The sequence below is a fragment of the Apteryx rowi genome, unplaced genomic scaffold (genome assembly GCF_003343035.1).
Source record: "Apteryx rowi isolate R43461 unplaced genomic scaffold, aptRow1 scaffold_669, whole genome shotgun sequence".
Taxonomy (NCBI): domain Eukaryota; kingdom Metazoa; phylum Chordata; class Aves; order Apterygiformes; family Apterygidae; genus Apteryx; species Apteryx rowi.
In genome coordinates, this window is record NW_020450948.1 from 286,512 (window position 1) to 313,172 (window position 26,661).

At 37.3% G+C, this 26,661-nt stretch overlaps 1 protein-coding gene across 1 annotated transcript in view; it reads right to left on the reverse strand.

Annotated features, from left to right (window-relative positions):
* Positions 1-26,661, reverse strand: part of NPAS3 (neuronal PAS domain protein 3) — a 196,433-nt gene that overhangs the window by 31,298 nt on the left and 138,474 nt on the right. Inside the window, exon 4 of the mRNA XM_026085425.1 lies at positions 2,733-2,926. Within this exon, the coding sequence (XP_025941210.1) occupies positions 2,733-2,926 (194 nt within the window). The remainder of the gene's footprint in view (positions 1-2,732; positions 2,927-26,661) is intronic.

The following is a 26,661-nucleotide window of genomic DNA, read 5'->3' on the forward strand; positions in this document are numbered from 1 at the left end:
CCAACTTCCCCCTGACTCAGAGAATTGCCTCAGCAAATGGCCAGGTAATTAATCCCACAGCTTCACATTGGCTGTTCAGGCACATCCTTCCCTTCTTCTGTCCTTCGCATGCCTCCAGATTTAATAGTCATATTATGCTTTGTACCTTCTATGAAAACCAAGCCCTATTAATCTACCTCCATTTCCACCAGTGGAAACCCCACTGCTTCAGTGAGCTACCATGTGCCTCCCAATCACAGCAGAAGTGTTTCTGCTATGTGGGATCTCTCTTCTAATTTCTTTTTAATGCTTTAACACTTATAGTTTATTTTTTAACACTTCCATGGCAGCTGAAAATGAAACTGCTGCAACATAAAATCAAGTACCATCATATGCATTCTACCGTAGCATACAAGATAAAAATCCATCTCAAATAGGGAAAAGTAACATTAGAATGTTGCCTTTATCTTAACTAATGAAAAACATTAGTAAACTCAACACAAAGCACTTTCTTGCATAAATCAGCTAGCTTACCATAGTTTACAACTGGCTATCAGCTCTTCCTATGCGATTACCAATCAGTGCTCCATGTCTGATGCATCTTAGGTTTTTCAGAGGTGCCTCTCTCAGGCATTTGAAAGTTTTATTGCTACATAAAAGTACAGGGAAGGTTTGAGAAAAAGGTTTAATTAAAAAAAAAACAAACAATTTAGGGCGCATAAAAATGCCAAATTGATGGCAGAGAAAGCATAAATCTTTCTAATACAGCCCAACAAATTCATATCATTCTTGACCTGATGGAATAGTTCATTTTTCATATTCATTTGTTTCTTGGATTTTTTGTTGAGGCTGCCAACAAAGGTAACAATAAGTGGGGGTGATTTTTTTAAAAGATAATCTATTTCTTAGGAACTGGACAGACACCAGCAACTGATTTTACAGAGGCCAGTGAAGAGGTCTGCAATGGCAATGACTTTCCAATACTACCAAGGTAGGTCACAGTCAAATCAAAGACTAAGACCCAAGGTTCCATCTACGTTCTACTCCTAATCCCCTGAATTTTTCACTAACTGTGCTAGGTTATACATAATCTAGAAACTAGTTTGGTAGAGTCATGGACAAAAAGTGAGTCCAAACTTTAATACATTATCAACTCTCTTTGTAACCTTGAGCAAGTCACTTTCTATGACTTAGTTTTTCCAACCTGAAAATGGGAATAATATCTTCTCTCTTTATAAAATGCTTTATAGTTTAGATGAAGTGCTCTTTCTAATAGCCAAATAATATTATTATTAATATTTATGGGAGTTTAGCAACGTGGCAGTAAAGACAAAATAATCTTAGCTTTCAATTGCGAAGTTAAGTGGTTTAAGGCCCTGATTCAACAAAGCGCTTGAGTTTATCCTTCTCTATGTATGATATGCCATGGCTGCTGTCATGCGAAAAGATTGCATTAGTCATCTTGGTTGTTCCACTTTTTGATGAGAGGTCCTCTTGACAAAATCTCTTTTGGAAGGCATTACCTCCTCTCTTCCTTTCCAACTTTCCCCCATACCTCAGGCTTCCGTCAGCAGACCCAAAGTTCTTTATAAATTACATTCTTTCCAAATCTTCACTTCTCCCTTCACTTTGCTTTGGATACTTGCTCCCTAGGTTTTTATTTGTAGTTGTCAGGGCCTGGACGGCACAAATAGGCCTCACTGCCCACCTCCCAGGGGCCTCCCTTCACCCTGCCTAGGCCCAGGACCCCAGTTCAGCCCAGCCTGGGGCCATCAGTCGATGCCACAGCGGTGCCAGTCTCCAGCCCCACAACAGCCCTGCCCCTACCTGGCAATGGCCCCCCCGACCCTGACAGTGACCCATGGGTCTGGCTCAGCCTCAGCCTGTCCCCGTGGTGGTGCCCAATGCCCAGGGCTGGAGCTGCCCCTGGCTGCCCTGCTCCCTCGCAGGTGGTGGGACAGGCCCTGGCTGCGAGGCCTGGCCCTGCCGCCACAGAAAGACCTCACCAATACCAGCCCTCATCCCTTAGAAAGCAGCTGGCTATCCCTGCTCCTTGACAGTAGTTCACACTAAATTCTAATATGTTCTGTTTCCTATCTTATACCTTTCTAGATCACTTGTCCTTATCACATCCATCACAGCTGCCACTCAAACAGCTTCTCATCATCTACTCCCATTTCACTCCTGTCTTTCCCAGTATGCCCTTGACCAATTTTATTCTTAATTTTCCCATCTCTCACTGCAACAGATCGCACCTCTCTAGCCTACTATCTAGGCCATCCGTGCTACCATTCCATTAAACACTAAACATGGTGTCTTCTGCAAATCAGTTCAAAAATGGAAAACTTTAAAACTTCAGATAATAAGGGGAGAGGAAGGATTTTAGTTACAATAGTAAGCATAAAGATAGCCATACTGGTCAGACCAATGGTCTGTCTAGTCCTATATCTTTCCTCTGACAAGGACAAGCAATTGATGTCTATTCTAAAAAGCAAGGAAAACTTGGAGACACCCTTCCTGGTCTACCTCCCCTATTTCAGCAAGATGTCATGTAAATTGTATTTTTTAAATTTATATTTATCCTCTCAGAATGTAATGAGACTGAAGATGATGATGATGAGAGTGAATTCAATGCTCTCATATAGCATCAGACTGACATTACAGGAGTCACACGTCTCAACACTTTCTACCCAGCCCGTGGAACACAGAATACACACAGCTAAAAGAAATAAAAAATGAGCTAAAAACTGTACCTATTTTCACAGTAAATGATATTGAGGTCCATATTCACTCGAGTGACAAACATGTGGCAGTCAATCCTGACTTCATTGATCGTAGGAGGTGGCAAAGCATGAGCAACAACAACAAGTCCCATGATCTGGTTCGGTACTGTCCGTCCATGGGATAGTGACACTCTCAGACGCAAACGGCCTGTTATATGAATCACCTGGAAAATAAAAACAATAAAAGAAACAACCCAATGATTTCTGGATACAACTGTAACATCATTTGCTTTTCAAGGATAGCATTATTATTCCTTCTAGTACAATTTCTGGCTGTGTTAAGTGGTCTAAGTAACTGCCAGCATTAGTGTTAATATTGGCTGTCAACATGTTCTGTATGTCCTCATTGCAAAAAAGAAGAAAAGAACGTAACAGACAAATGTTTTATATTTCTCAAATAAACACTCAGAACTCCTGTACTATTGATTTTTGTTGTGGTCATTATTACAGAAAGAAACAAACTAAAAAAAAAAATCAACAGAAGAAGAGACAGAGGGGCAGAAAAGTGAAATAATGAAGGTAGAATGGCAGCACTAATTTGATAACATTGGGAGATTAAATCTGAGACAAAAAGATCAGCAGTTTTGAGACTTTTCCAGAAAGGATTTAACTGAATTGCTAGTCATCTACATCATATAAACACTACTGACAGCCTTGAATTACATCTTTGTGGTTGGCAACTCAAGAAGCAAGAGCCTACAAGTGATCAATGAGCTCAGCTGCAGGATGGTCTTCCTGCATACACAGCAAGGTTTTTTAGAGCTGGTAGACAAGCAATGTCTTTGCTTAATGCACTAACACATGTGAAGAACTTTAGAGGTGACAGTTTCTTTCCCTATTCATAAGATAATCACTAGTCAGAAGATGCATAGGAGATCCAGTTGCACCACTGGAGAGTGAAACACTAAGAATGCTGCCTAAAATGGAATAATTTAAAACTCTGTGAAAATAATAACCCACCACTTCCAGTTTCACTCCATCAGGATTTCTATTATGGAACAACAAAAGAGTTGTTTTTTTTCAATGAAAGAATATAAATATAGCAACAATGCCAGAAACTGAACTGGCAATAAAAACTGCAGTCCAGTACTCATGAATAAGAGAGGCATAAGAACTGGCAGTACATATTCTCCCAGATATTTTACCCTCAGAGTGTGTTCCAACATCAACATGAAGAGAAGGCTTCCAGGACATAGAGGTCACTTCTCTGGGATTCACTATGCTCCCAGACTTTCTACTCAGAGGTCAATGGAGATGCTGGTGAGTACCAAGTGCACTGGAGGAGGTGACAGAGATGTGATGCAGTTACGCATCCACTGATACTCATCTCACACAGACAACAGTCAAAACCTTTTGGTCACTTCTGATCTGAGGCTGATTGTTAATAAAAGTGAGAAAGAAGGAACTCCATCTTTCATTAATAAGACTGCAAACCACAAAGTGCATCCAAATTCAAATCTAATTCATGCTAGCAGATCTGTGATCTAAGCCTTAAAGTTTGGGTTTGTTTTTTTTTTTTCAACCTAATCATTAAAATATCTCTTCACTATTTTATATTTGGATTCCAGCCAGCGGGGTGAATCTGAAAGAGGAAAGTGATTATCTGCTATGTTTGTTCATTTCAGCTGCAGATTTCTGACCACCCACATTTGAAGTAATTATTGCCTAAACTCACACTTAATACACCTTCCAAGGGCAAACTATTCTATGAATATTTGAAAAAGTTCCTAAAGGCAAGGATGCAAAAACACCATTTCAAACACACTCTTTTAATTTTTAATTTTTTTTCCCCAAGATCTCATTAACTAATGAAGAAATAGCTAAAAGAAAAAGGATTAACTTCACAGGAGGGGCAGTAATAGTATATTTTCTTCCTTCTAGCTAGGCTTACATATACATATGCTTTTCATCGTTATCTGTCTCATTTTATCATGCAGCTTTAGCTTACCGCAAAAACACAAATCTGTAAATGCTCAGAAAAATGCTGATGGATAATTAGTAATAATGTGAAAAAATAATCTTATGCTGAATACACTATGCAAAAGCGTTGTTCTGTTGTTTTTTAAAAAGACTCCTTATGCTAATATGTTTGAAGTTGGCATTATCACTTGGGGGAATTTTTAAGATATATCATACTTAAAATCCATTTATCTCTTACTTGTATTTTTTTGAACCCTCAATGTTATTTTAAGCAAAATATCAACTTGATTTGTTTTTGAACAACTGTCTATTCAATCAGCACCTCACTTCTTTCCGATTCCTCAGCAGTAGTACAACTCAGAGGCAGTATTACCCAGGAGATGGCTCCAAACATACTAGATCCACCATATTTTAGCATTGTTGAATTTCAAGCAAGTTTGCTTCCAGATTGAAATTAGTTAGCTTGTTCCTAGTTTTATTATGGATTAAAACATGCTCTAAATCTCTATGTGAATTCAAATTTTAGCGGTCAGCTCTCAATCGCATTTTGATTCTGGGTACACCGGGAAATATGCCCATCAATTCCAGTGCGTGTGCATCTCTAAAGAAACAACACTTCCACGCCTCAAATCCCTTTCTATGACAACATTAGTGAAACCCACTGAGTGGGAAATCTAATTGGTAGTAAAAAAAACAATTCTAGCTGTCATGAGCTTGTCTACATTGTGAATATTGCTACTTTTAACACCGGTTCATTTGAACCGGGATTAGGGATGATAGGAATTATAGGGTCAATTATCTTCTGTAGCTAAAATTAATCTCTTTATAATTCAATCCCACAGCACTAGTCTATCACATCCTAAAGCAGTACTAGGACTTTAATGAAGCTAAATTGTAAGAATAAAATGTTTTATGAAGGACAATACTTGGGTTCAGAGATAAATATTTGACAAATATTAGGAAAATTCTGAAAATCAAAAGTAAATGCAGTTCTTCTGTGCAATTTTCATTATAAATGCTTTCTTCTGAAAAGCATGCAACAATACAAATCCATCTTTAAATTATAACTGACTTATTTCTAATAAAGCTATATGAATAGACTGGCACATTTATATGTCACAGTAACAGAAGATAGGCATATTGTGTTCTGCCCATTATAAAGAGGTTGTGTATGTGGTATACTCTTGAGATACAGGGTTCAGCAGCAGCTTTGTATGTCAGGAGCTGTACAAATTTCCACAGCATTTCTCAGTGCACCTCCTAAATGAACAGGGTCCACTGAAATTAGTGGCAAGACTCCTTTTGCACTTTAATGGAGCTAGACTGGGTTAATAGTTCAGAGATTTTTTGGCTTACAAACTACTGGCAGATGTCACAAATTGTTTGACGATTTCATGATATAGAAGCAGAGGGAAATGTTATGATCATGACAACCTTTGTGACCTGATTTGGATCAGGATTTGACATAGACCATTCCAACCTGTACTATTGCTTATAGCATCACCTAGTTGTATAACATTTGCACTTGGGTAGATTGGTGGGTGAACCAAAAAGCATTCCATAACAATAAAATGGTTAACACTGTGAAATGAGTATAAGATATACACTGCTGTAAAGATGTCAAGCTGAAGCAAAACAAATACTTAAAAATCTTCTGTACTGTTTAATTGCTTTGTTAAAAATTCTAAATCAACTCTGCCTGACACTCCAATATTGGAAAAAAATCATTATTTTGCTTTTATTTTTAGCTGATTAAAAAAAGGATTTGCAAAATATTATAAGTACATGTAAACACAGTTTATGGTGAGTGTGGGAGTGTTAACAAGCCACATTGCTTGGACAAAATATAATTCTTTTCTCTGCCATATGCTCTCTTTAGTCATCTGTTAGTGATAAGCACTTAGATGGGCTCTACTAATGTCTACTCATTATAAAGAAGCACATCACAGAGACCTTGATAAAACCTTCCCTCTGCCAATGCTTAAGGAAAGGAAAGCGCAGCAATTGAAAAACACATCTGGAACCTGATCATCATCCTTTAAAGCTAAATCTCACCTCTAGAGATGGAAGTATTTTCTTTATCAAAAGACATCTTTGAATATTACATCTATTATTTTTCACATATGTGTGATGTAAGACTAAGGACCTGTATCACCAGGGGCAATAAAAACCTGCAGGCCTGAAAAATCTGTGAATTTCACCTTTCAGATGTCTCCGTGTTTCTTCAAAACTTAAAATTCCGCTAGAAAGAAATTTCTAGACTATTTTTTTGTTTTGTCTATAAATCACTATGCCAACTTGTTATGGGACTAAAATGAAAGCACTAGCAGAATTGCTCCCTCCACCTTGTTTCTCTTAATGATGTAATAAATCTGAAGTCTTTAAATTATTGCTTAGACATAAATTTGGTCATTTATGAAAGCATCCCAATGTAATTTGTGTGCCTAGATATGTATTTAGATGTCTTATGAACAACTGACACATACATTTATCCCCCATTGCAGAAACAACTGTTTCCACATGGATTTATACATTTGTTTTCGTCTCTCAAAGGTGTTATTTTACCCTTCCAAAATCAACACCTACATCTTTAAAAGGCACTTAATTTGATCTGCTAAAATTATCTGAAGAAATATTTTACAATTTGTTGCCATCTTCTCACATTTTTCTTATAAACAGTTGTGCATATATTCACATACAGATACATGGACACATGAACACGCATCTCAAAACCAGCCTATGAACCTAGAGAGATGCATCTGTTTTAACACTACACAAGGTGAATGGGTTCCAATATGGTTTCAGGTGACTTCTAAGCTAAGAATGGACATTTGGAAATAGGCTTTCCTCTGGATTTTTGAAGGAAAACAGAGGCCACTGTAGTATCTGGAGTTCACATACTGACATCCTTAGGAGTCTCCTTTTCTGACATCAAAATATATCCATGCCTATCAACCTAAACTTCAGTACAGGCTTCTTTATCTACCACAGTTCTCTCATTTTCTCCCCATATGCCATAGTAGTCACCAGAATGTTTCTATCTACAGATATTATCTCTTGGTCAGAAGCCATTTACTTCTGGGGTCCCACTGCCTCATCTTTAGCGAGACCAGAAGTCTGCTCTCCCAGTCTTCACAAAAGCTTTAGGAAAATAAGTAACTTGCCTATCCCATAATTCAGCAGCAGTTGGGATCAAAGAGGTCCAGCAAGGCCTTGCGTTTCCAGTTCCAGTAATACCTGTGTGTCCCATTCTTAGACCAACTGGATTTCTATAAACACTACACTGTTTCTAACAGGATCCCCCATGGAACATGACATTTAGGTGTTGAAAAGGAGTAAGCTGCTACAGCTGCAATATGTTGGATTATTCACATATGCAGCAACTTTGATGTGGCCCCATTGCATCCAACTCACTGTGCACACACAGATCAATTGTACATCACATGTACAATTAGTTTACACACAGGACACACTTCCAGTGCAAGTCATGTAAAATAGCTTGCACAGGCCCAGTGGTCTTTCTTGGGGGTTTCTGCATGTCTGGAAACCTGATCAATCATCCTGCAGATAAATAAGCTGTGAAAGGTAGAGCTTGCAGATATATGCTTCTGTTGTATCAGTGTTATATTTACTGTCTTTTCCTCTGATAACCATCTTACCATCGTTCCCCTTGACAACTTCACCCATCTCCAACTTCATAAGTATCACCTGCCTTTTCCCTCAGACAGCATAACAGAATAACATACCCACTCAGAGTAGCTGTTCTCAACTCATATTTACTTTAGGAGTTTGCTGCTTCAATTTTAGACTTGAAGAAGTGCTTGTATGCTCAAAAGTTTGTTTGCTTTTTTCTAACTATAGTAGTTCATCTAATACAAGATATTGCTTCTACACATAAACTTTGTCCTATTATAGCAAGCTTGCACCAGAACAAAGGAAACTACCAGTTAGTTCAGCTGTCAGTGGGTCATTCTGAACCATGGTGCTTAAGAGGCTAAGTAGTAATCTCTGAATCTTAAGGCACAGCTTTGTAAGTAAAGTGCAGTCAGCCTTAATGTGTTTCAGTTACTGAATACTATCTGAACCTTATCCACCACTGTTTTAGAGTTGTGGTCTTGAGCATCCATTCAAAGAATGCAAGTCTGATTTCAAGGAGGGCCAACATCCTTAACACATACATAGTTTCAAGGTCAAAAGCCTCTTTTCCATCCACAAGTACATTTCAAATCCTCTCAAATACACCTGCAAAAGACAATCTGGAAACAGAAAGGGTGTTTACATTTTAACAACATATCTGGACTCAGGATACATTTTATTGTTAAAAAGTCAATACTAGTTTGTGGAGACCTTTCAGGCTTTTTCCCCTTTTCTCCCAATGTTACTATCTCCAAAGAATAAGATTCAAAGACCTACTTTCCTGCTTAGGGAGTCGGAAGCAGAATTTAGGTGCCTAAGAAAGCAATTTCAAAAGTGCATCATTATGACACCCCAAACTCATTGGGTGCTTAAAGAAAAGCATCAAATGAGAAAAACTCTGGCCTGGCATGCTCAGTTCACAGCCCTTGCTAAATCCCTAAAAGGACCTGAGTGGAGCATATTTATTGCATAAGAGAAATAGTGAGTCCAGCAGAAAGCACAATAGCCACACTTTCATTCAAGTACACCACAGGAAACAGCTGTTTTTTTGCATAAAAGTTAGTGTTTTGAGCACTCACCCAAGAATCTGCTTGGATGCCTAATTCCAACTCTTCCTCAGGAGGCAGAAATGCCTATCTCCCAGTTGTAACTATTAGATAGTAAACTATGGGGAATGGAATGGGGACAACTTTCTAACTCTCCAATAAGTGAAGTCAAACCAAGAACCCAACATTGCCCACCTTACATCTTATGAAGCTCCCTGATTTGGAAGTGGTCAGGTTAGGGTCATCTAAAGAATAGGATACGGCTTCTCTGTGGGAGTAAAGGAGGACTGGTGTGTAATAAACAATTCCTAAAGCTGTCATTTAAAAAAAGTATCTTCTGAAATTGTGCAATAGCTTGTTTTTTCAAGAGTCATCATATCTTAACAGTCAGGGAATGAATAGCAGCCTACAGATAGCTTGAGAATAATTAATAAAAATGGACTTGCTATAAACATTTTAGACAGCATTAGATAAACATTATGAGACCCTTATTTTAGGTCTGATTTTTCATTCTATTCCATAACAACATTTCCATTTTGTTATCCAGGGTAATACATTAGAAGTTATTGTTCAGTATAGGGTAAAACAGTATCATGCATAGCATACTGACACATATATATCTTTATCGTGATGATTGTTCTCACATGAGAATTCTGAGGTCCAGTCTTGCATTGACATTCTTTGTGGCAGCAAAAGTTGCAAGACCCTCCATTCAAAAGCATATTCAGCTCACTTATGAAAACTTGACTTTTTTTTTTCCATTGTAAAATACGTTATCATTCCTTCCTTTCCTTTGTTGTGATTTTTTTATTAATTGGAATAGATTAGCAACCTGCTTTTTTCTAAATAAAAGATGATGTAGATCCGACATTCCTGACACCAGTCTCATAGCATAAGCACAATAAATACTGTGTTGAGCTATCATACATCATAATGTTTCATTTATTTTGCTTTATACAATTGCAATAGTGTCCATTTTCATAATCAGCCCCCAAAATAGGAGCTCCGTACCTTTTGTATTAAAAAGTATCCTTTAATACATGCATGGTGTTAGTAATCCAACATGACAGGCTTTATTTTGAACCCTTTTCCTTTTAAGATATCTTATTAACAACTCAATCTATCAACAGTGCATTATTTTTTCATAATCCTAAACCTACAAGTACTTGAAGAAGATCAACATTAAAAAAACAGAAAAAGAAGAAACTAAAAATGAAATCACCACATGCAACCTGAAAAAGTAGCCATAAAAATTGGTTTAATAAAAGAATAGTTTTTGAAGTAATTGGCACAAAGACTGTTCTAGTGCAGATTGCTGCAAGAGTGCTCTTGGCAAGAACATCACAAACACTAGCAAAACTTTAATATGCTCAAGCAGCCAAATACAAACTGACACCAGGAACCCAAGTGTGGCAACAAACAGGAAAAAATAAAGTATCTCAATTTAATATAAACCTACATACAAAGATATCAATTTTTACAATTCATGGTTTAGCATACAATACAGCTGTCCTCAGAGTGAATATAGAGTAGCTATACATAAGAAATTAGAATTATCAATTCAGGGGAATTTCTCAAGAGTCCTTTTGATATGTAATACAGCAAATATAATGACTAAGAAACCAGACATCAATGCATTAAATGAGATCAGGTTGAGATCTATTTAGAAAAGACAGGTTTAAGCTGGAAGAAGAATCTCTTTGATATGACCTCCAGAGCAGGCCATTTGCAGAAGGATTCAAGATGAGCAGATTTACCCTTGCATATCTGTTAGCTTCACAGCTGCTTTTAAATATAAACTCTAAAATATCTAATATTGAGTTATTGCAGAATTAAGCCTATATAGTAAAAAGATTAAGAACCTAGGATTTGCTTATACTTCCAGCAAACCTTATAAAGGAATTTGTATGTTGAATTCAGAGGAAAAAATGAAACAGTGAATCTAAAAATCTAGCTAACATAACTAACTCATTTCTAAATCATCTATTATACTATCTGGCTATTGCTATTCTAAGGGATCTGGAATGCCTGTGTTTCTTGTAGTCTGCCTCTCTGATTTATAGCCAATACTTATTTAACCCTGAAACTGAAAAGATAGCTTCACTTTAGCAGATTTTCCACTGCAAATCCCTTGGTGTTCAAATGTGTTGCAATTTTTTTTTTTCCTCAGGGAATATTTGAAGTGCCCTTTAAAAATAATGCCTTGAGGATATTTTTTCCTTAATACCATTTAAAGAAAGCTGAAAGCATTTAGCTATTGAAGTGTGCAGGGTTCTAATGAAGAAATTGTCAACCCTGCCCATGAGCAAACTCTTCCCCAGAGCTCGCTCTTCCAGAATTCTGGTGCTCCTGTTAGCAGCAAAAATTAAACTTGGAGACAGGCCTTTGTTGCATCTATTCCATTGCTGAAGTTTATCAGAGTATCTGAGGATAGCAGGAACTGGCTACATCATTCTGCAACTGAAAGATGGTGGGATTTTTTTTTTTTTTAATTTAGTCCAAATTCTGTATGTCAGGGCAATCAAGTCGTATTTCACTAAAGACAACCAACAATAAGTATTCTTCAGATGCAGTGTCTCTATTCCTATCATTGGAGAGAGAAATAATTTTTTTTTCCTACTGTTTTATTTGATGCAGTTCATAGCAGCCCAACAATTACCTTAGGTGATTCTCTGCACAGTGAGCAAGGACTAGACAAAACAAAAACATCTGATGTTAATGTATTTGCCCCAACACAGAAAAAATACAGAACATGCTGCTGTCTGTAAAGACAAAAATGGATTCCCCAACTTTGCCTTGATAAAGACAGTAATGTTTATATTCCATCTCAAGCTTTCTGCCTACAGTTGCAACCCCAAAATGGGCTATGAAGAGATTCAAGAAAAGTTATATTTGTTCTTCCTTATTTTGTGACTAATCAGTGGAATGGTCTGAGGTTTTGTGACAGTAAAGCAGGGGCACACTATGAAAACAGTTGAGAATTACTGTTCTAATTCCATTAATACTGAGGTTTCTTGGCTTGTGCAGAGGTGTCTGGTACAGGTTCTTACACAGACAAGCAACCATTTTGTTTATTTTAATGCTCGCCTGGTTTCTCCTAGCATGGCACAATTTCCACTGGTTATATAAAAACACACTAGTTGTACTGGAAGGAGATCTTAGACAACAGAATGTGTGAGCTTTGCTGCAGAACTGTGATCAGAATGAAAGTGGAGATGGGCAAAAGAGATGAATTTTCCGCAGCTATTAATGCATGCCCTCCCTCCCCACCCCAACAATGAATCTAAACTGTAGATTTTAGATTCAAAAGGGGAAAACATATAGCAAAGCATAAGAGCTGATTTTATGAAAAAACACAACAGTGAATTTCAGAAAAGCTGCTACAGGTGGCTAGTAATGCCTCCACAYCCAGATGGTGAAAAGGAATGATCATAGGATGGGAGTTAAGGGCCCTCTGGCATGTCTGCCAATATCTGGTCTCAGTAGTTCTCTGACTGTGCACAGTAATGTATTTGAACAGTTTAAATAGGTCTCAAATGGTCCTGATAAAGAAGGCAGTTGATATTCAAACTGCAAGCCCTGAGCCCAGAAGTGAGGCCATGGCTTTACAGAGAGTCTGCCTGTAGGGGAAGGCTAAGTCACACCACGAGAACCCTTTTTGAGAAGGATCTATGTATTCTTAAGAACAGCAGTAGCAGGCCACACCAAAGGCTTGTCTTTCTCTCAGCATGGCTAGTAACAGCAGACTAAGGGAGAATATCAAACTAGGCAAGTATATAATGAAATTTCCCTTGTGTACTCTCCCAGGGCTTTCCAAATTAAAGGTGGTATGTTTGTCTGGTAAGGTTCTGGCATTCATAGTATGTGGCAATGAGCTTCACTGTTGAACTACGCACTGTGCAAGCACCTCCTTTTGCTGGTTCTGAATTTGCCATTTACTCCTTTAATTTTATTCCCCACATCACATAATGAGAGATTGCAGAAAATTTTATCTTGTTCACTTTCTCTTAGCCACTGCTGTTTTCTACTATGTGCCTCCTTAGTCATCTTTCTTCCAAGCTGAAGCTCCAAGGTCTATTTAGCTGTTCAAAGACTTTGATCAGAGTAGTCATTTTTTTGCTGTTCTGCTATCTTCTATTTGATATGTGGTAGGATAACAAGTGCATAGGTATTCAAGATAAAGGCACAGCAGTGATTTGTACAGTGGTATAATGACATTTTCTGTTTTGTTTTCTATTTCTTTCCTAATAATATCTAGTACTCTGTTTGCTTTCTGACCACTACTGAGCACTGAGCTGATGCTTTCATAGAACTGTCTATTATAACTCCAAAATATCTCTCTGAGCAGTAATGGCTACTTCAGAGCCCATCGTCGTATATATAAAGTCAAGATTGTTTTTTCCCCAGGTGTATTACTTTACATTTACCTGAATTGAATTTCATCTGCTATTTTATAGCCCTTTCACACAGTATTATGAAGTTCTTGTGCTACTCTTCTCAATATACTTTAATTTTTACAATCCAATAAGCTCTGTCACATTTCTGTTCACTTTCTTTTCCGTTTAATTTATGAATATGTTGAGAACCACAGGTGTCAGAATAGAGATCTCTGAAAAATCACTATTGACTTCTTAAATTGAGAAAACTGACCATTTACTTCTTCACGTGAGGATCCTCCCTCTCTACCGACAGCTTCATTTCTCTCAGATTTTCGGTCAGGTAGCATGATGGTATCCTTTTGGAAATCCAGTTACACTCTGTCAATTGGAGATCCCCTGCACATATGCTTGCTAGCTCCCTCAGAAAGCTTTGCAAAAGACTTTGACTTTTCTTTAATATATTGTATCTATCCAGATGTCTACTGATTCTATTTCTATTATAGTTTCTTGGTAAGGCTGTTCAGTAGAAATGTTCTAGGTTATGAGCTGAACCTCTGCATATCCTCCCTAGTTATTTCAAGAAAACTCTTCTGGAGGATCTGCTGACTCTATGTCTCCCAGTTACTGCCTGGGTAGAAAGATCTCTGCCTGCAAAAATCAAGCATTGTGGCTGGCCTCCATTCCATGAAGAGAAATATGGCAAGGTAGATTATTATTATTATTATTTTAAAAACAAATCACATAGCAATTCAATATAAGAATAAGAATTAAAACTTTGGGAAGAGGCTCAGTTTACCAGACAACAAACCATCACTTCTCTGTTTTTTCATTTTTTTCCATGTATCAAATGGAGGAAACAACACTCAAAATAAATGTACAAAAAAAATGTACACAATGGAATAATGGCATAGTCACAGGTAGTATAAGCACATTTGTACTATGAGGCAAGGAAGGCTTTGCTTACTGTTCTTTGCACCAAGCACAGCAAATTAAAAGGAGACCAGAGAAGACATACTTGCTGAAACAAATTTCTTGTATGATTTTCTGCAAAACATTATGCCTCTCAGCCCTAGCTTCTCTCTCTAAAATGAGAATGATTATACTGACATATTTTGCAGAGTTCTGTCAGATGCAATGAGATAATGCTATAAAGTTGATAGAGCCATACAAACTGTATGTTCGGTGGCAGTGATAGAAATAAGTCATAACTGTTTGGATCTTAAGCTAGAGTTCCTTTTCATAGAGATGTAATCTGTAAGCCCACAGTGCCATCCTACACTTCTCTTCAAACTTCTGAAGAATTTGAAAATATAAACTTTCAGTCAAATTGAATTTACCCAGCAATACTCAGTGATGAGATGTATTTCATCTTACGTATTGTCAGATCACTCCTATTTTGCAAAAGATTTGTAACCCAAAATCAAATGAATTTCATGGAGAGGAGGTTTGTTGGTGGATATTTTAATAAGCTATATTATACGTAAACTATGATTTGTTTAGAAGATGGAATGTCATTACTAGCTGAGGTCCATCCAAACAAGGTATATGTTTTCCCTTCCAAGAAAACAAAACAAAACAAAACTTTTATTCCACTTGGAGATGGATGGTCTTTGCAAAGCTCTGACCTTCACCCTGACAGCTACAAATGGACTACTGTTTATGATTTGTTTCTGTAATCCACTTAATGTAGCAAGCTAGATTATAGATAGTAATTTATTTGTAAAAATCATAATAAAACAGCATTGTTTTAAATGCCAGATGTGAATAAATGGGGAAAGAGAACTGATGAGACAAGATTCACGTTCTTGAATCTACACTGAAGAATTATGGCACCTCTTGGTTTATCTGCACTTGGAATCAATTTAGTAATTTTTAATTCACTGATTTTCTGTTGTTTGCTTAACATTTATTAATTGAACATTGTATTCATGCAATTAATTCAAAAGTTGGCAAGTTTAACATGCAGAGATTAATTTTCTTTTACTAACCCACCACCTAAAATACTTTTTTTTTTTTTTTTTTGAAGAACAGGTTACTGAGAAATTACCTCTTCATCAATCACATTTATAAATGAGATGCAGTAGGGGTGTTACATGCCATCTGTCAATCCACACTGAACCTTTCTTTATATTTGACTAAGTTTTTCTACCTAATATAATAAAATAACAAGAAAAATTTAGTACAGCTCTGTCTTTCACTCACCACAGTCATGACCAAGACCCAGTCTGAATACCTAGGATTCATTCCCTGCAAAGGTGGGCATCTCTCCTTCAAGAATATGAGTATTTCAGGTTGGTTTCTACTGAAATAAGTAGGATACCTGCCCCATTATCCAGTGGTCACAAGATCTGTACCTTCATGATTACCTTCAGGTTGCTCAGCTGTCAGGTGTTCCTCATCTGGAACGAGAGCTGTTCATTTGCCCTGATATCACACTCATTTACAATGGATGAAATGTTTATTCAGAAAGGGTGTAGAGATAATGAGCAAGAGGTTTCTTTGCTCTTGGTTACAGGGGCTATTTGTAAGATTTCAGACTCTCTTACAGGTTTCTCACTGCAAAACAAAACAGCAGAGAGTGAGGGAAGAAATGGTGTTGCCAAGTCTCATTATTTTATTATGACTTTCACCATATTTGGTGCTTAACTGAAAGCCTCAGTTTCTGTGCCCTTTTCCTCTATATGTCACTCAGGCTGCTGCTCTGAACTGGACAAATTGACAAAACAGAATTTTTTATATAGAGAGGTGAGTAATATTCCTTAGACAACAAACTTTTTTGTGATGTATAGAACACCAGAATGGACCCAAGCATTTTGTTCCCAAAATGAGGATTTAAAATCGCTCACAGTCAGTACAGACTTTCAGATAAATCTGCACAGTTAGGTACAAGAAGACATGCAGAATGAATTCAGCCTTCAATGCAGACTGTAAGATACATGAGTGTGCAAGCTGTGATGCATGGAGGTGCTGCAGGGCTTGTAGGAACCCAACCCAGACATTTATTTATTTTTGCACAGAGTATAAAACACGGCCTTGTTTCTCTCTCCTGTAATGACTGGGAAAAATACTTAGAAGAAAACCCCAGTCTTTTCAGCATTTCAGTTAAAAATCTGAATTTAGCTATTCACTTACCAACTAAGGGTCGAATATACAAGCACATTCATATATGCTTTGACCACATGACCAGGTGACTAGTGAGACTGATTATGTCAATGGCCTATTTGCTAAATAAGAACCTAAATGACCTTGGCATCTGTTGATAAGATTATGGGAAATTTATACAATATTTAACAAAGTTAGATCAGTGGGTTCCTATAGAATGTAATAGGAATCTACAGAAATAATGCAAAAGCCTTAGAGCAGTATCTTTTTGACAGGTTTTAAAACCATTGTATGGAAATCTTTAGCATGGATGTAAATTCGCCATTAAAGTCTACTGGATTGTTAAAGATRCACTAAGAAAAGACATCACATCATTCTTGCTAAACCTGGCAGAGCTTTTTGGCAAAGAAAGGGAAATAGATGAGGAAAATTTGTAAATTTCAGACATTTATATATTTTGACCTGGTCAGTCACTAGTAGCCCACTGCACCTTGATTTGCACCCGTACAAAGTATACTGATTCCTGGTATTACTTACACCATGTAAAAGAGCTCAGGATTTGGCTCATTATCCTGTATAAGTTAACTTGTATTTCTCCTGTTTTGTGATTCACTTATGCTGAGGACCTTCTTTAAATCTGTGGTGAAATCCACAGGACACTCTGTACAAAAATGTGCTTCCAATAATTAAGTGCCCAGGTTAGCTGCTAAATTTAAAGCAAACCAGGGCTATGACACTGTATATTTTGTTGGATATATTTTCTTGCTTTGTGGGGTATTGGCTGCATGATTTGATAAAAACTGAGGCTAAATGAACTCTACAATTTGTATTCCTACAGCCACAAGTTTATTGGCTTGTTTTTTTTTCTTTTTTGCTTGGCTCTGTCTGTAAGGTTCATTACTTACAGTTACTGCAGAATCAATTTGAACTGGCCAAAATCAGTGATGGAATTTATAGCACAATAAACGTACTGCCATACAAGCGCTGTTACACATGAAAGGGCCTGGGAATATTCTTTTCAGCAATCCTTCTCCACAGCAGTGTTCTGTTTTTATCAATTTAACAGAATCATCACAGGCATATTCTGAGAGGTGTAATCCTGAGAGCTACACAGCAGATTTTCTCTGAGGCAGATATTTTTACAGGAAAACAATATTATTGATAAAATCTTAGCATATCAGAACACAGAAGAGAACTGAACACATCTTTTTTATTCTCCACATCAGGCATTTGCAGTTCCATTTCACCCCAAAAAATCCCCCAAACCAGGAATTTTATTTATTAAGAAAGCATTCTCATAGTCATTGAGATATACAGTTTAGCAACTCCAAAATCTAGAGTAACAGCATGGAGGACACTATGGTGTGTAGAAAATGCAGAGGGCATTCAAAGCTAAAAAATAAAGTATAGCATCAATAGATGCCTGTTTATAAAGATTTACATTTCTATTTAGTTTATTTTTCAAGTGTCTGTTACAGACATCTCATATTTTACACCATTTTGAAGCACAGAAAGTTTTAACTTTAGCATAATGCATTGTGAAAAAATACTGAAAAGACAGATGGCAGGCTGTCCTCCCCAAAACTCAATTTCATAATATGCATGTGATTGCTAATAGGCAGGCACTAAAAAATAATTTTCCTTGATGGAGAAGAGCTGATAAATTGACAACATAAACTTTGTCTGTGGTTGCTCCAGCGATCTAAAGCCCTTCTGTGAGGTTTGTACCATCAAAGTCTGCATCTTACAACCATATCAAAATTTATGAATGCATATGACTATAAAGTGACTGAAAACAACCCATAATCCATGTTTGTGTATTGTGAATCATCTGCTTGCTTTCTCAGAAAAAACTGTCCAGTGTCCCTTTCTTAACTCTGTGCATGAGACTGTGGGAGAGCCAGGCTGGATTCAGTGATGCCCTGTGAATTAATTAAAACAGGGCTCTACATTTAGATATCTCTAAAACATAGAACTAGCTTTGCTAGTAGTCTGACCTAATAAACATGATTTTTGTAAGAATACAACAATGTGAATCATCACAGGAACTGTAAGCAGTTTATTAGTTGGGAAAAAAATTACATTTCGGACCACTTGAGCAGGGAGAAACAAATGAAAAGGCTAGTCAGCTAATGGTTTCCAAGAAGAGAAATGTTTCTCTAATGTTTCAGAGATAAAACATGCATGGGCATTGCAAAATGTGTCAAAAGTGAAAGGGCTCATTGAGTTCACAGGAAATATAATTAAGCATTCAGTTCATGCATGCAAAAATTCTCAGTGAAAATGTTCAAACTATTTGTGCCTAGAATAAGACCAGAAAGTGCAGAGTTAATTTCAGATTTAAACATTTCACTACAACTAGTAAGTACTGTTTTTGATTTTTTAATGGTTTATAACTTTTAAATATTTGCATGCCTGTAAAAATTCAGATTTTACTTCTCAGAATAATGTGTTTTCAGAAGCAGCAACTCAACAGCAGATGAGCTGTGATTGCTCTGATACAAACATATTTGCCTGGAACAAAATAAGGTGATGTTTCCACCACATATTTATTTGCAAAATTTCTAAAGTTTGGTAGTGAAAAGACTATGAAACATTTTGATCAGGGTCTTCTCATTTTACAGAGGAGACTCTGCTTGCAAGGTGGTGACCACTTCTGTAAAGTGAGGCCATGGGAAGAATCTATAACTCTTGAACTTTCTATCTAAATGATGTCAATTTTAAAGGCCCCAAACTTGCACCCCATTGCTATAATTGTTTGCAATCTGTATTACTCTTCATAGGCCCACTAAATTAAAAAAAAAAAAAAAATAGCAGTAGAGCAAGAATAGATCTCAAATTTAGCCAATATTCCCAAGCTAAGGCAGATTCATTTTTCCCAAGTATATTTGGATAGAGCCACTGCTGTACCAAAGGATAGGGTAACTGGGGGTGGGAATGGGAGCTTCTAAGGTACTATCATAAATAAAAGTGAAAAACATATTGTTTACAATCAATGAAACAGACCTTGGCTGTGTCCTTTTAATGGCAAGCAATTCACACAGCAGTGTGCACAAGAAGTTTAGAGAGAATAAAGTACCTATCCATAAAAAAGTGAAATAAAAATTGCAAGCCTTTTCAGGGTAACATATTCAGTGCTCAGACCTCTGCATTCAATCTGTATGGATTCCTTGTACAGGATCCAAAATGAAGTTTGCATAACAATTATCACTTCCTGTCAGACATTAGGTTCAAGGCCTATCATATTGCATGATTCCTACTCCTTACATGTGTTTTCATTTGTTTGGAGTCTTTTGTATGATTTTTAAATAATAGAGAAAATTAAGAAAGCTGTGCACTCCAAAGCTTACTCTCAGAAACCAACTGTTTTCATTTAAACAGGCACAAAATGCTTGGTTTTTAAAAGAAGGTACAGCCAAAAATATAGCAGTAACAATTAAAATTACTTATATCATACTGGTTATAAACGCATTAAGGTGTATAAGCTCCAGGGTCGGTATAAGCCTTGCTCAGCTTTCTTAAAAGCAYTGGGAGTAATAGAGACTTCCATTTTATCTTCAGTGAAATAATACTGCTGAAATATCACCTCATTTTTGATGTCAGCAATGATTTCTTTTTACCTCCATGATGTTAAATGGGAATTRTTATTATTAGAACGACAGCTTCCTAATGATACTGTAAAAAGGAGAAACTGAAATCCTTCCCACCAAACATCCATACTCTGCCTTCTCTGTAGGGTAGGTTAGGAGATGGACTCTTCCGAGCTCCGTGCTGAGTAACGTCATTCTTCCGCTAGCATCAGTGCATAAAACAGACTGATCAAGAGGCCTTCCATAAACATTTAGAAACAGAAGTATAATGGTTTATTTGCTTATGTACTGGTGTATATGCACTCTGGACAACAGATAAAATGGGCATTCATACCACAGGAAAAATGACCTCTTTCTGGGAAACATGACCTGAAACACCTATGATCAGTTTTCTGTTCCAGGAAGGTAAAACCAGAAATAAGTGTTCCACCCACTATCCAAAAGCCATTGCACCAGGTTAAATCAACAATTGCAGAGAATAAAAGTATCATGCGATGGTCCTTGTTCTATCATTAGCTTCATGTAGGGCATACTGGTGCTGGACACATAACTGAAATGCTCTGTGCCTTTGTTCTCCTCTTCTGTCAAATGAGAAAGTACAGAGGAATTCTGCTTAATATGCAAGCAAATTGTATTAAACAATCTTGCAGTTAAGGTGATGATAGGTCTTGAACCTTATTTAACCACTTATTCACACAGAAAATCAGTGAAGAGCAGGTGCAAAGTGGTACTACCCGTGTGACTGAATGGAGCATTTTGACTTGCTAATACTTTTACTTCAGTCCAAATACAAAAAGCAACAGTGCATAAAGATTCCCTACCTTTTAAAAATGTGTATATTACAGGTGTTGCTTCAAGACAGATTGTAAAGCTTGAAGATCTTTGGAGTGCAGAAATCTACTACAGGTATGAAAAAATATTAGGAAAACTGAAAAAAAATCTGTATGTATATACAGTCTGGTTTTACAAAGGATATAAAGAGGCAAAGTTTGTAAGGAAAGATAATATCCCATATTAGTTCCACTGATATAATTGGATAAAATAGAAAAGGCTCTGGATATACAAGCCCTTCTGTACAAAAGAATGGACATGAGTATTTACCTACGTTCCTTTTGAACCACTGCTTAAGTGAATCTTCTCCTCACGTAGCACTGTGAAGGTTGGCAGTGGTTGGAAGCAAGGCAAATCTCTCCTTGCTTGCAAGGGAAGGGAGAACTCCTTCCAGGTGTCCCTTTGCTGCCAATCCTTTTCTTACAGAGAAGAGATCAAGTGTTCCCTTCCACACCAGCCTCCTGGGGAGCCAGCTTTCCCCAGCCTGTCCTTTCTTTAGAAAGAGGGAACCAGGGAGTCCTCTGTAGCAAAGGTCCCCAAACTCAGTCAGTCATGTACCTCCACCGTAGTAAGACAACCACGCTGTCTCTCCTGCAGCAGCAGCTCGCAGCTCTGCGTGAAGCCAGCTGCCAGCCCCAGGAGGTGAATGCTTCCAGCCCTCTTCCCTTCTGGCGATGAGGTGGCAGGAAAGCAGCCCCAGGGAGCTCCCCGGGTTAAGTCCAAGGCGCAGGAAAATCTGTTCCCTCTGCTGGGACATTGCTTCTTTTTTTTCCCTTCCAAGAAAAAGGATTTCAAAGTAGCTCATCTACAGCCTGTGGTACACCTAACAGAGAGCAGGAGCTCATCTTTTACTAGTTTTTTTGTGAAGACTGTGCATCTGTGCATTTCTGTGAAGAATATGGCATCTGGTTTTGCCTATTCAGGACAACTATCAAAACAAAGGAAGTACAAGCCTGAGAAAATGGAGTGTGCAGTAGTGGAGCACAGAGGTGATTTGACAAAATTCAGGTGTTAGGAAGAAAGACTTAGGATGAAGTACTATATAATCATGGCTGGGTTAGTTGCTGGCTCTGACACAAGCCTCCATTGTTATTGTTGGCAAGTTGCTTGCTCTCTTGGTACATTAGCCCTTTCCAGCCTCAGAGGAGTGTTGCAAATGTACATCCATTAATATAAATGCCATTGTAAGCAACAAGAAAAAGCCAATAAAAGATAACACTGCTGATAATGAAGCAGGTAAGAGCCTGCATAAAAAAATAAAAGAATTTTTAAGAAATCAGGTGAGAAATACGGGTTAAAAAATAAATGCTTTCTAAAGATGCTTTCCCAAGTTGATGAGGTGGTGGAATCATAATTCAATGTTTATAACATTGTTGCACAATGCCAAAGAAATGAATGTAGTTATTATGTCATGAAGAAGACACGAAAAGTTGTGAGCAGAAACAAACAGAACTTTAAAAAGGATTCAGTAAGGACAGCTTTAACAGGAAAAAGAAAGAGCCTGATCCTTATAAACTAGGGGCAGCTAATACATTTCAGCATATATTGGATTGAAGAATTAACGGTGAAGGAAAAATTACAGGGGAGGAATTCATAATGACAACAGATAAACTTAAAATCTCCAGCTGTTTGTAAAAGAGATTTTCTCTGCTATTTTTCAAATTTCAAAGAACATGTGTTTGGGAAAGTTTATTAATGAGACCCAGCTTGTGCATCTGGTATGTAAAGAGTGCCATATAGCCTCACTTATACAAGGCACTGATTTGACAGTGGCCTTTCCTTTGTGGAGTGAATGTGGAGACAGGTGATAAACCATAGCTTTACCTCCTCCACTGTGCTCCAGTTGTGCACAGCAACTATGCCCATCCCTAGCATCTGTGTTAAACACSCATACTTTTACTTACCCACTAATACAACTTGTGACAGAGCACAACAAAATGAACAGTAATGTCTGAATGTAGGCTCCACATTTGTGGAATAACTTTACTCCAGGAAGATATTTTTGTTCAGAACTTTCATGTAATTCTCCAGGCAACAACTCTCTTGCAAAAATGTGGTCTTCTCCCTTTAGTTAACCCATCACAATTCTACAAAAGCCAAACACACATATGTGTTTGCATAAGATGTCAGGAACTTGTCATATATTAAATTTAAACATCATATGGATTTTCCTCTTAATTCATCAGAATTTTATTTAATTTCACTAAAGAAAGAATATGGAGTACATCAGATCTGTCAGTTCCTTTCATTCATCTTTGCTAAATGAGTAACCATTTCTAGAGCACAGCTTTTTCTTGACATCACAGGCTTTCACCAGCTTTTGCTATCATTCCTCATCAACAGCCCTTTGCTACAAGAAGGAGCTAGAAGACAGTTGAGTGAAACCAAAAAGCATGGCTCAATCTCATTCCCTTTATTGCTGCATGAAACTTGCTGAAAGATGATGYATTATTTTCTGGAAAACCTATCTCATAGGGTACAGTGCTGTTCTCCTTAAGTTCTTATCCCTTTTTTGGGTGAAATATCTGGAGGAAAAATCAAAAGCAGATTAGCCTGACCCTTTTCAGTGTAATGTATCAGGCAACCATTTCATCTGCAATGGAAAAGGATTTTTTTGGTTCAACACTCTAGTAAAAGCAATTAAATTTATGATATCTGATTATGTTTATAACTGCAGAATATTTCCAATATACTGAAAAGAACTATGGAAATAACCATAGATCCTTTGTCTAGATGTAGCCAATTCATTTGCCTTTCACAAGATCATGGAATCATTCTTGTGTGATTTAAAGGAAACTTGATCCTTTTCCTCTATCAATATATATAAATACATTGAAGCTAACATAATTATGCTGATACCAAAACAAACAAACAAACAAACAAACAAAAAACCCAGGGGAATCAGACCAAAAATATTAAACTTCCTACATACATTTACGGAAATCCTTATGACTATCAACTCAAGACTCACGTTTTCTATTCAACAGCTATTGATCTCATGTTACTAGATCAAGAGGATATGCAGAATATGAGAAACAACTTTTCTTAAATGTAAAATTCACTGAAATGCAAGTCTAAGAACCTTCTATTTAGTTTTGCCTTAGTTCTGAATTCCACTGCCTGTTTTGCACTCAATAAAATTTTATCAGTGGAAAGACTGGACTGCTTCTGCAAGTATCTGCTGGAAAGCAAGATGTATTATTCTATGTTAGCTTAATACTAGTTACATTTTTTCAGCGTATAAGCTCCTTGTTGTTTCTAAGACTACTTTGGACAAAAACTGTGAACAACACTGAAAGGGGTAGAAATTATTTGAAAAGCTACTGTTGTTGGTATTTACACATCTAATACAATGTTTACATTATGAAAAGGAGGTGGGCCAAAATATCCATTGGCACTGGTTACAAAACAGCCAGGTGGAGCAGAGATGTTGGCAGCAATCTCCTTCTGTCCTAGAGTGAATTCTGGATGGTGATTCTTCACAGAGCACTGTGTGGTTTTCTTTGCTCCTACATAAAGCAGAAGAAAACCATATTCCCATTCGCTAACGATAAACAGTGGCAGACCACTACAGTGGATAATGTAGGTCAACTTCAGGGACTGAAGACCTCTCTACTTCAGTAGACATTCCCAACCTGGGATCATGATACCATTCTCCTAGCACGTGAAATGAGGTATTGCCTGATTCCCACTCTGGCAAGGTCTTCTCATTGTTCTCATCCGACTCACTGATCTCTGCTCACGAACACTGCAGAGGGACTCCCAGGCCCACTGCACTTGCACTCCCTTTCAGAATCCAGTTTGCTATCTAAGGTACTTCCCATCTACCCAGTTTGGAAGACATTGTGACAGAATCACAACTCAAAGGTTATATGAACATTTAAGACAATATTTGAGGAGAAACACACCTGGTACAGGTGTCAGAAATCTGACATCCGCAGTCATCATGAGGAATGATCAATGCTTGAATCTTTCTATGAAAGAAGGCTGCTAATTAAAAAGGCTTTTTCATAATACTAATCTGTTAGTTTCATTAGTACCACTGTACTAATGAATGCCTAACCTATATTAATGTCTCCAGATGGTAGAATAGTGCTAAAAATCCCAGCTAAAAGATGCTTAGCCTGAAAATGGCTTTTGAGAAGAAAGGTGGAGCTAATGGTTGCTGAAGACTTTAAAAACATTGACTATTGTATTTAGATGTCAAGTGTGAATCGAGCTTTTCCAGGCAGTTCTTGTAACAATCTCACAACTCTATAGCAAGGCAGAAAATGAACTCTAGTCGTCTTAATCCTGTTGCAGACTATCTCTTCTTGAACCATATCTTTATATCTACAAGTAGATACTTCATAAGACTCAGACCGGCCCATTAGTATTTTGTTCTTTTATGAGTAATGCTGTAGCTTTACTAGCTAAGAGACTTCCTTTTGACTAAAAGGTCATCGATTTACATGGGTGAATTCTAGATCAGTTCTTCCTCTCTGACAAATTACCTTTAAGTCTTCTCAGTGCTGAAAAGTCTGGGGAATGCACGTGCTGACATTTAAAAAACTCTTCACATAATGCTTCCTGATCTTGGTTTCCTATTCCTTCACTCAATTAAGGAGGTGTGGCAGTCACCATGTGATGAAATACTAAATTCTACAGTTTTCTTTCTTCCTATGGAGAAAGGTCAGGATACCTTTCGGGGACAGAGTAAAATGCCTGACAGAAAAGATTTCAAGGGGGAAAATTATTAGAAGAGAAAAGAATTTAGGCCAAGCTGGAAAGTGGAATATGTGAATTCCCTCAGGCTGAGGAGGGAATTAAATCCGACTTGAACATAGCCCTCATCCAGGAAATATACTAATCATTAGACTATTATGCAAGAGCCAGCTGCCTCCTCTTTCTTCCTCCTATTACCCTTAAAGGGAAGGTGTTTTTCTGCTATCTTCTTAACAAGCCCATGATATTGGCTCCCTAAGGTGATTTTAGCATGCGGACATCTGGTTTCTGAATTCTAGTTGAATCTTTCCCTTAAACAGGAAGGAATCATTGCAACTTTGTGTTGAATCAAGAGAACAGTATTACTAAGCAAGTGCAATGGCATAATTCTGGGTCTCTAACAGAGATTTTTGCCCTTTTGCCCTCTTGGATCAATGAATCTAAAACCTGCCAAAATTCCACATGAAGTGCACAACTGAGATTTCCAAATCCTGCCCAATTCTTTAAGTTTTTCTAAAAAAAGAAATAACAAAAACCTTAACTTCAAATTATGAATAAAGGCAGGAATAGTGTGAAAAAGGCTGATAACAGAACTGTGACAAAGATAGAATTTCAACAAGAAATTTAGACTTTTGGCTTCAAAATTGCTTTTTGAGTAGTTCTAAATTCATTATGTCTTTAAATGCCAAAA